Source organism: Limulus polyphemus, unplaced genomic scaffold, assembly GCF_000517525.1.
Source record: "Limulus polyphemus unplaced genomic scaffold, Limulus_polyphemus-2.1.2 Scaffold106, whole genome shotgun sequence".
Classification (NCBI taxonomy): Eukaryota; Metazoa; Arthropoda; class Merostomata; order Xiphosura; family Limulidae; genus Limulus; species Limulus polyphemus.
The window spans coordinates 306,079-318,112 of record NW_013665716.1 but is presented as its reverse complement, the minus strand read 5'-3'; the positions used below and the strand labels follow the sequence as shown (position 1 = coordinate 318,112).

Genomic DNA, 12,034 nt, shown 5'->3' with positions numbered 1-12,034 from the left:
TAGGTGACCCTGTCTATGGGGCGTTTATTGAGATATGCTTTGTCGAGTGTTGTCGCCTTATTTCTTTTAATCAACGTCGTCATCATCGTAGTCATCAGCCTTGGTCTTCTCTCTGCTTCCTGGACTTCCGGACTTCTCTCAGCCAAGTTAGCAGATATGATCTGACTCTGAAATTTCTTTCAACTACACGAACTTAGCAAAATTTCTTTTTTCGCAAGCGGTGCGAAGGGGGATATCAGTATCCATGAACACCCCAGTTTAGGAAAGTTTGTCTTTCCTTTAAAAATTAAATCCCTGCCACGAATTTTTGATTATGTTATGACAGTTATGGTATTTAAAATATCTCCCCAATAAGTCATCAGGACTTTACAATACTATACAGAGTGTCCTTTTATAACAATATCCAAGTAAAGACTGAGCCACAACTTCTGGAAATGTCTGTAAATATCATAACAAAAAGATTGAATTTCTTGTTCTTTCTTCTGCTTATTTTTTATTACATGATAACCCAGAAAACAAAACAATGGTGTCAACCAATTTCACTGAGGTGACACAGTATTCGATTTTATTAATATTATTAATAACCAGTAATAATAAAAAAATCATAATTCTAGTGTAAACGATGTTATCATTACTCCTTGAAGTTAGCTTTCTTACAGAAAATTGGTATTCATTTACAAAGCTTAAGTACAGGGTGTGACAGGAATTACCAACCAATAATAGATAAACAATAAATATTACAGTTGGAGCCTCATTGTATTTAGAATTTGATTATAAATACAACCTTCCTATGTCTATTGAAACACTGCACTAAAAAACAAGCAAACATATAAAAAACTTTTCACAAAAAGGAAGTAAATGTAGGGATGGCTAATATCAATCCTTCAAAAACAATGCAAACAAGATAGTTTTTTGAAAGGTTTTTTCTTTACTTATAATATGTAAAACAGAGGAGTATAGTTACCTATAATAAAAAAATTGTCAATATTTCTTACTACGTTATCTAACATAAATGTCTCGTAATTTGTATTATGCAGCTTAAAATTACAGCACAAAAATTTTTGTTATAAAACATGTACTTTTAATATTAATTTCATAGACATTAATTTGCTTAGTCTGCTTCAAAAACGTTAAAATTGAGTAGATCATCTTTACAGGTGTTATTTTTAGTCTGATTCAAAAACCATAACGTTGTTGTTCATACAGTTTGATAACATAAATAATTTCTCAGCTACAACTGTTTCTGTCGTATCCCAGTTGGGATGATGAGCCCTGGTATTAGGCGAAAAAGCTCGTTGGCACCAGATATCTCATATATAGTGTTTGTTTGTTTGTTTTTAATTATGCACAAAGCTACACAAGGGCTATCTGTGCTCTGCCCACCACGGGTATCGAAACCCGGTTTCTAGCGTTGTAAGTCCGCAGACATACCGCTGTGCCACTGGGGGGCCATATATAGTGTGGTTGACATGTTGCCATACATTCACCTTTATTTTCACTCAAATTTATTTTAGAATTATTAATGTTTTATTTTCTTGTTGCTGGTTCTCCAGTTCTTTTGAGCGATGAATAACGTTAATATAATAATAATAATTAATAAGTGGTGTTAAAATAAATAAATAATATGGTTTTATTATTCCTTACAATAATTATAATTGGCAAATGATTCACATATGAAATCGATAATAATGATACTTAACCAACTTAATATAGTTTACACCATAAAAGTTCTTATTCTTACAATTTGATAATACATATATAGTGTCTCAACCACACACACACGTCTGTTATACCCTCATCGGCCTGATTAGCTTTAGCATTAGGCACATGACCTCGTCAGCGCAGTTTGTTTTTTAAATTTCGCTCAAAGCTACACGAGGGCTAGCTGCGCTAGCCGTCCCTAATTTAGCAGTGTAAGACTAGAGGGAAGGCAGCTAGTCATCACCACCCACCACCAACTCTGGGATATTCTTTTACCAACGAATAGTGGGATTGACAATCACATTATAACGCCCCCACGGCTGAAAGGGCGAGCATGTTTGGTGGGACGGGGATTTGAACCCGCGACCCTCAGTTTGCGAGTCGAGCGCCCTAACCACCTGGCCATGCCGGGCTCGTCAGCACAGGATAAAGCAGATAAAGTGTGGTTGATATACATTCATAAGGTCTAGAATTATAATAGTTCGCTTTGCTTATGTATTTTATTTAGTCTATACTTGAAAAATGTTCATTATGAATACTTTACTTTTCTACAAACGTAACTCTGTCTTGTTTACTTCAAAAACGTTTAATGTTTTATTTTTTATAGGCATTATTTTTCTTATACTTCCAAAGATTTTGAACTTGAATATATTATTTTTATGTAGGTATTATTTTGCTTAGCCTACTTCAAAAACGTGTAACTTGAGTAGTTTTTTTCTCTCTCCTCAAGTGCTATTTATCACCGCCCCCAATGCCACGGCGGTATGTCTGCAGACTTCCAATGCTATAAACCGGATTTCGATACCCGTGGTGGGCAGAGCACATATAGCCCATTGTGTATCTTTGTGCTTAATTTCAACAAACTGTTTAAAACTAAAGTTCGTATTTTCTAGATGAATTATCAGGCTTAGGAATTTAGTTTATTGTGAGTTAATCCTATGTTGGAGATATTGAGCTGACATTAAGTCATATTCTGAGATGCACTTTTTATTGCTTCCATAACATCTGACAGTGAAGTGAAAACAGAAATATACGACATTTCTTAAATCTATCTCTATACACACACATACACACACACACATATATATATATCTGTACATTACAATTTAATAATAACAACAACAACGTATTTTCTTTCTTTTACCTTTGGTGCTCTGGTATTATACACAGTATATATATATTTATTTCATATACTTTAAAAAATAAACCTTAATAATTCGATCTAGCTTAGAAATAGATTTCTTGAGAATAAATAAAAATCTGACTGATTATTCGAATTTATACATTAAAATGATTTCCTGTACCCTAACGCACGTTATATTTTAATTATTTAATAAAAAGAATCACGACTAATGTAGGCCTTATTATTATAGAGATTGATAAAGGTAATGTATTCTATGTTTCAAGCTTATAGTGGTTAAAAGTCCATTGAAATGTACGTTATTGAAAACGAACGTTATAAGAAGCACATTTTTCACATGTTGGATTATTATCATTAAAAAAAAAACACTCAAAACCAGTAGAATCCAATTATTATACTCAGCGTGCAACGTGAAATAGACATTTTATTCAATAAAGACAATAAAACAGGCGAAAAAATGTATACCTTAAAACCACAACTATTGATTTTAAAATTACATGCTTACATAAACAATTTATTTACTACTATCAAGAAAACTCATAATTAATTTTCATTCCAGTCAATAGGTGGCTTTTAAGAATGTTAATCGTTTAAAGAATGAGAGGTAACCATTCATGAGGCGCTTTCACATGAACAAAATATGGACTGGATCTCTTTACGTTTTAAGCTGTGAAGATGATATTAAGTCACTCAGAGAAATGATGTAAACAAATGAAACAAAAGTTTTTTTGGTGTAAATGTTTGAAAGTATTAGTAATTCCTGAAATCAGTGTCTTCCCTCTATATAGACGACAATAAAATATATCAGCCTCGTACTTTTATAATTCCTTGGGAAGATAATGATATAACATCTATTTTGTCAGGTTTTAAAATAAACGGAGATGCTGCTTCAAATCAAAAATATCGTTTCAATAACGAAGAGAATGTCCAATTTTAATTTCAACCATTAGTCCACACCTTTCGTATTATTGTAGTAATAAGTGGAATGTTGTATCACAGTCATTACTTTAAAAAAATGAGGTATAGACATATACAAAAATTATGAACACAGTTCAAGCTCGCGCACTTCGTCTCATGCTCTAGTGGTTAGGGAACTTGACTCGCAATCTGCAGGTTGTGGGATCAAAACTCTTCGCCGAACATGTTCGTTCTTTCAGGTATGGGGCCATTACAATGTGGCGGTCAATCACACAATTCGCTGGTAAAGAGTTGGCTGTGGTTTTTTACTTGCTGCCTTCCCTCTAGTCTAACACTAGATAGTCCTCAAGTAGCTTTGCGCGATATTTAACAAAACAAACACAGAAACTAGCACTTCGTCTCAAAGACATGAAAATAGGATGGAATACAGTCTCATCATTTCAAACTTAATTCTACGCAGGTCATTTTCTCCAACCTTGTAACGGCCACCAAGAAACTATACTTTCTAGAACTCTCAAAGTACTAATGGCATCTTCACAAAATTTATCAAGCTTTTAGAAAACATTACAAGTTTGTTTTACACAAAAAATCTGATTTTTTAAAGCTATACAATTTGAAAAATATTTCATTCACAATAAGAAAATATGTACAAACTAGATTAGAACTAAGTCCATTTAAAATGTTAATTCACACAAAAAATGATCTAAACATGGTGGTGTGGTAAACAGTCGTTAACTCTATATGAATAACTAAAAACTGACACAAAACAGAATATAGCTTGAGTTGTCAAAATTCACATTTCACATGCCAAAGATAACTTAGAATAAAAAATGCGTAATCGTAACTCATACACTAAAGCAAAAAACAAAAACATAAGAAAATCAGAACACGATTGGAGCTCACAAACTAGTACGTCGCAGCTATCACACTCCGAAAAATATAATGCTGTTATGTCGTAATTAACATTTTACGTAAAAAAAAATACGTAACTATGTGAGAAACAGATATCTAAAGACCTTAAAACATTATCAGTTTATGGGATGGTATATGCAATGGTAAGTAAATAAAATGGATAAAAGGAATCTTTCAGGCTGTTTTGGAAGAACTTCTCTATTATAACTAAAAAAACGTAAAGAACTATACTGGAACAGTGCTACTACTGATAGTTATGGAAACTTTAAGCATTCAGCCGTATAAATAAGTTAGAGAATCTTCTCGAAAACGTAAATACCAACAGGAAGTTCATTTTTCCAGAATTTAATTATTAATCAACACCAGATGTATTAAGTATTCGCATAAAACAAAAAGAAATCATTATTCCATTTACTCAACTAGACTTTCAAAAATTTATAATAAAAGATACGCTGAAAGTCAACTTGCGAAGAAATTCAAAACAAAATAATGCCAATAAGTTTTATTTGATTTTATTTCTTGAATTATACTTTCGAAAATATATAATAAACTCTTAAAAGTCACCTTGCGAAAAAAACCAAAGCAGCGGTGACAATAAGCGTTTTATCTGACTTAATATAAAATTTTACTATACGCATATTTAATGCACATGAGATACGTTTCTGTCTTTAGGCTTTCATGTTTATTGTTAACTGGGGATGTGCATCACGAGATTTTCTGCTTACAACAATATGCTAAAAAGCAAACAAAAAAGTCTTGCATCTGAAATGAGCAAAAGAAAACTTGATGAAACTTTATGCACCTTTCATATAAAATGGCTAAGCAAGACTGATGTATTTTTCTTATAACGTTTTACTGAGAAGTAATTAGCTGTAAAAACTGATATGTTCCTGTATCATGTATAAAGTAGAACGATCTTGTTAAGGGCTTCCTACAACAAATTATATTTCCAAAGAAAATAAGCTACTAAAACTGAAAAATCACTAACTCTTTCACTATCTGGTTAATCTCTGAATTGAAACTTTGAGTAACACGTCTTTCATTTGTCATTCAAGTCAAAATTCCACCAGTGAAATAATGTATACTACTCTATTATATAACTTGGTAATATTATAAAGAAAAACGTACAACTAAATAGCGGCACGTTCTAGTCTTCATTTTAGTAGATACCAGAACAAACTACTATATATATTGACTCAATATTTTTATTCATATCAGGAATTCAAAAAAAAAAAAGAATTTAAAAGTAGATCTGAGTAAGTATGTTCATTTTACTCGACATTTCAACAGAGAAATGCAAGGGTAGATTTGAGAAAACTTCTTCACATTACTCAACATTCAAATAAGAACCATAAAAGTGGATCTGAATAAGTATTTTCATTTTACTCGACATTTCAACAGAGAAATGCAAGGGTAGATTTGAGAAAACTTCTTCACATTACTCAACATTCAAATAAGAACCATAAAAGTGGATCTGAGTAAGTATTTTCATTTTACTCGACATTTCAACAGAGAAATGCAAGGGTAGATTTGAGAAAACTTCTTCACATTACTCAACATTCAAAAAAGAACCATAAAAGTGGATCTGAATAAGTATCCTCATTTTACTCGACATTTCAACAGAGAAATGCAAGGGTAGATTTGAGAAAACTTCTTCACATTACTCAACATTCAAAAAAGAACCATAAAAGTGGATCTGAATAAGTATCCTCATTTTACCATCCTTTCAAATATGTAACTGTATATAAATAAAAATACATTTTCATTTTACCATTTATTCATACAAAGAACTGTAAACACCTCCTACTTCCCCAAACTATTTTTGTAATCACTAGCTGTTTGATAAAATTATAATATCGGAATAGCTCAAATGAAAGGCCCACGTTAGGTCAGACTTCTTTGCCACCATTCCCACCTAAGCCTTTCGTTAAATAATGCTCCTGGTCGTTGATGGGAAATATTATTTTCAGCAAGCTGTGCTTTTTGTTTTTTAATACTAATTTATAATATTAATGAATCGTCTGATTTCACTAGGTATTGCGGTGTTCCTGCAAAAATTTATGTTTAATGAAAAAGACTAAAACTAGGCATAACTTACGAACAATTGTTTAAAAAATGTTTATTCCGTTACACGATATACTCATACGAACAAAATAGCTACTTCGTTTCTCGTTCTATTGTCAGGATTTTCTTATGTGAATTGTGATAATCGGCTTTGAACAAACAATTACACCAAAGAAAGAATTACAAAAAATTGAAAATATAAAAAAAAATGGTTGAAATCGCTTTAATTAAAGAGAATAACATGGTCAAAGTTTAAGCCATACGACCTTAGGAAGGTTGTTTGGCCAAAACATTAATCACTTTTCGCTCTTTATTCCAATTTTAACCATTTCTGAATTTTTACATTGATCTTTGAGCTTCCTCAGTTGTGGCAGGGTGTTCAAAAAAGAAACAGCCGTATGAATTCTCATGCATGGAGGAAGAGGTTGAACCTAACCCTCCCAGGTCGCGCACAACGACCAAACACTGACAAAGATCAGACTCCTGCATATATGGACAATATATACTATTCAAAAAATGCATCACAGAAACAACAAGTGATAGACGTAATAGGCCTAAAATTTGTGATAAAAATCACGTTAACTGAAAATATTTTTTCTTGAAATCGTACACACCTCCTATTTTGAGTCCACAATGGGCAAATGAAAAGGACTGTGGAGAAGAGAAAAACATATACGGATGGCGTTATTTTTATCACAAATTTTATGCCTACTGGTTTCTAATGCTTCGTCAGCTATCTGCGTTTAAACCGTAATATTTATTGAAGTATTTCAAGTAATAACAATAATGCAAATTCAATTGTGTAATGTTTAAGTCCCGATTCAATGGGATATGGTCCTGTGTACCGAACATGAAAATCAAATCCTTACTCCAAAAATTCTTTGATTTAAAAATAAGAGACAACATTATATATTACTATTAGTATTACAAAAGCCAATCTTTACATCTAAAACTAAATTGATGAGTAGTGCTAACTTGATATAACATCAATATTTATATCTTTTAAGTTTCTATAATAATTTACATAAGTACAACGCCTATACTTACATTTCCCGAGTATCTATCTGCAACAACGCACAAGAAAACAGTATTTATAATTACATTGGTTTAAATCACAACACCAGTACATATTAATACGGCTAATGTATTTCAAGGTGTTAAGTTTCCACGTCGGTGTTCATGAATATAACATTTACACTTATAGTCTATGTTTTAATGCCAGTTTGCAATAAATAGTCGGTCCTATTGGTAAGCTTTAAAATGGATAAATGTTAATGATAAAACCAATGTTCAGGAATACAACACTTATGTGTACACTTTTACAGTTGCAGGGTTAACCAGCAAAATACGTAAATATAACACTTTGACCTACATCGTCCTATCTCAAGGTGATCACAACACTTGTTTTTAAAGGTTTTAAATCTGAACACTATTGCAAGTTTTTAAAATAACACTTATAACTGTTGAGCTTTAAAAATAATACACATGACTATCAATCAACACACGTACTCTCCAAGTTAGGTCTTAACAATTATGAACATATCTGCATTTGAAAGTTAGGCCTAAGCACTATAAACACTTCTACTTACATTTACAAGTTACAGCTATACTTACACACGTTGAAACTTGAAGTCCACCACCATGCAATAATATATAACAATATTTACAAATTGTGAAATACTTTTAATTTTTCATCTTATTAAAAATGTCTTTTCTGGCTCTTATAATGTCACCTTCAAATTTCCAGACTAACAACCCACAATATTAATATACTGGTCATTTGATGGTAGAATCTCCCAAAACATAATAAAAGTCCATAAATTAGGTTGACCGTAATAGTGATATATTTTAAAATTTTCATAAACAAACTATTCAAAGCAGACAAAAGCTAGTTCAAGTGTCATTTATGTTTGTTTCTGGTTCGAACCCCATACAGATTTTATTAATAATCTATTATTAAGCTTCATCTTAACATCAATAGCCAGTTATTGTCTACTATTATATTTAATCTTTATCTAAAAATGAATTTTATATATACAACACAAAATCATTTATGAGCTTTTAGCATAGAACATTTCAACTTAAAATAATGTAAAACAGTAATTTGAGACAAGAAGTGTGGAAACTTCTATTGCTCAAAATGTTAGTAAAATGTGTTTATGATAAGAAGTGTGAAAGATTCTACAGACCAGAATGCTTGTAAAGTGTATTTATTATAAGAAATGTGGCAGCTTCTACTGCTCAGATGTTAGTAAAGTGTGTTTATGATAAGAAGTCTGAAATTTTCACTTCCCAGATTGTTAGTCAAGTGCTTGCGATAAGAAATGTTGAAGATTCCACTGCTCAGAATTTTAGTAATTGTTTTTAAGACAAAAAAGTGCAAAATATTCCACTGTTCAGGATGTTACTAAGGTTTGTTTAAGATAAGAAGTGTGGAAGATTTCAATTTCAAGAATGTCAATGAAGTGTGAAAGATTCTCCTGTCTAGGATGTTAGTAATGTATTTTTAAAAGAAGAAGTGTGGAAGACTTCACTGTCTAGAATGTCATTAATGTGTGTTGATGATAAAAGCGTGTGAAAATTTCCACTTTCTAGATTGTTATTAAAATGTGTTTAAAAGAATTTGAAAGGTTCCACTGCCCAGTTTGTTAGTAAAGTGTGTTTATGATAAGACGTCTGAAAAATTCCTACGTCCAAAAAGTTACTAAAACATATTTATGCCCTAACACGAGTTAAAAAGGTTTTTACTGCCATCCATAGTTAGGATATTCAACTAAAATGTTTGGAAAGATCTGTTATTTAATACATAGCTATAGTACGTTTAAGCTGAATGGCAAAGTTTTTGACTTATTAGACTTAACCATTTTTCCACTGTCATATACGTTTTTAGTTTATATGCTTAACAGAGGAAGAAATGTAGATACTTTCTGTATTTTTTCAGGCTTATTAAACACGTCTGTAACGATTAATTAAAATGAGTTTTTGATATAAATTCTAGAATACCCCATTCTCTTAAAAATTATTGTGATAAAAATATATCCATATAACCATTTTTCCACTGTCATATACGTTTTTAGTTTATATGCTTAACAGAGGAAGAAATGTAGATACTTTCTGTATTTTTTCAGGCTTATTAAACACGTCTGTAACGATTAATTAAAATGAGTTTTTGATATAAATTCTAGAATACCCCATTCTCTTAAAAATTATTGTGATAAAAATATATTCTAAGTTTCGCCAAAGTTTTGTGATTCCTAATTTATCCCCTACCAAGAAAGGAGCTATAAAATGGAAATATGGTAAGAACGTGGGTGGAGTTATTCACATCCATTTATACTCTGCTGATATCCAATAAAAAATTAAGACTTTCTTTTTTTTAACATAAAATAAATTCGATTTTTACTTTAATCATGCTAATGAGCCCGGAAGTAACAGACATTTTATATTAGTTCATAATGACAAACTTTGATACGAACTGATGACTTATACATTTTTTTCATTTCCTACAAAGTAGTATAATTAAGCGAGAATTTTTGAAACTGTTTTTGTGTTGCCAACTTGAGCCAGAATTAACTGAATGCAATGTATACTTTCATACTGTAGTAGCTGTAATTTGGTAGACTTTCAGCTACATTTACTGTAAGTAGTTAGCTCTCGTCAGCATTTGCGGCAACTTTTCCAGGATTTCTACTAAATTTGTCGTAATTTTACTAGAGTTTCGGTAAGTTACTAGTTCTTGACTAAATTTGTTGTAATAATATTTGGCTATATTTTTGGGTGAGATGGCACGTTTGTGGTAGTTCTTTACTTAAAAGAGACACCGCATCTAACTCAACAGGCTTTTGTTTACTTCCGCGACAAAACACTTGCATGACAGCTGGATATTAAGGTTAGGCCTTGTTGTCTAGACTTACTGGGAACTTTTTTTTAACCAGGCATCACAATTCAGTCTCTTTTTCCTAGCCCAAAAATCTCCGTAGTATGCCCGTCAACTAAGGGTACTGGAAGGCTTTTAGTACTTGGATTTAAACTAAAATTATATTACATATGGATAATTCCAGAGTTTCGTTGCTTCCTGTGGTTGAGAGTATATGTTGGGCAAATTTGACATTGCCAATGATAAGTTTGATAACCAATAATCTTTTTGTTTTTTCAACACAGAACGCGATCTACAAAAAAGGTGAAGGAGAACTCATAAATATTTTTAAATATTTCCTTCTTCGCCACCATAAACATGTCGTTTCAAATATCCTCAGACATATCGTCTTCCTCACGCACGCAAAAAAGCCACTTCTCCACCGTGGTCACTTTATGAGGAGCGATCCCATAAAATTCACGTAGTTCTTCTGCAGGAAACCATGCTGGTTCTTCATCTTGAAGAATTCGAATGCCAAGAACTCTCAGAAAGGCCACCAGGGGAATCCAAATGGCTGCCATCAAAATTAAAATGGCGATCAAAATATGTGCCCAGTATGGCCATTCCATGTGCAACGGAGAAGCCTAATGAAAAGACGAACATGTCAGTATTAACCATTACTGTAAATTGTCAGGTTTGATAGAGCAAAGTGTTTAAGAAATAAACTTTTTAGCTATTTTTTATGAATAATTCTTGTATTGCAGATATAGTCGTGTAAAAAACAATATAGCGTCGGAAACAAAAAGTGGGGTAATGAGTTGGAAGTGAATCACACTTGTGAAGTGCATTCCATGAAAGCAGATGGGAACTAAGGAGTTCGAGAGCATACTCCCTTGAAAAAGTTTTATAATGAATGTGAAAATTAATGTGATTGAACAGTACAGATTTGACGTCATATGATGAGCGCGTAACTTAACGTCTGGGGTTTTCTCCAAAGTTTTAGAAACCTTTTGGTAGTATAAAACGCGAGTTAGACGAGTTAGACTAGAGTAGGTTATTCCTGATTTTTGTGTCGGTTCGTAAGTTACAGTTAATCTGAAGTTATGAGTTACTATTTGATTGAGCTTGTTAGTTTAATTATTTAATGAAATTCTACTAATTAGAAAAAAACAGACGAAATTAATATGAAAATGAGCAGTTCAATATAGCATTTACGTAGTCTTCTATTTTTATCTTAATATATTTATTTTATTTATTCGGCTCTTTATTCCCAGCTTCCAAATTCACTTTAGAATTTTTTTTATAGTGATTTATTAGTTTGGATCAAAACAACAACAAAATTTATATTGGGCATATCACAAACTTATCGAAAGTTATATGGAGGAGTGATGTGGGTGCTTTTCCTCTATTTTCCCTGTTCCTACCCTTATGAACAACTAGTA

The 12,034-nt window shown here is 31.9% G+C and overlaps 1 protein-coding gene across 1 annotated transcript in view; it reads right to left on the bottom strand.

Annotated features, from left to right (window-relative positions):
* Positions 1-9,827: 9,827 nt before the first annotated feature.
* The window catches only part of LOC106470539 (sodium-dependent neutral amino acid transporter B(0)AT2-like), a 76,745-nt gene continuing 74,538 nt past the window's right edge, over positions 9,828-12,034 (bottom strand). The window contains exon 11 of the mRNA XM_022399987.1: positions 9,828-11,236. Coding sequence (XP_022255695.1) covers positions 10,979-11,236 — 258 coding nt within the window. The 3' untranslated portion in view covers positions 9,828-10,978. The remainder of the gene's footprint in view (positions 11,237-12,034) is intronic.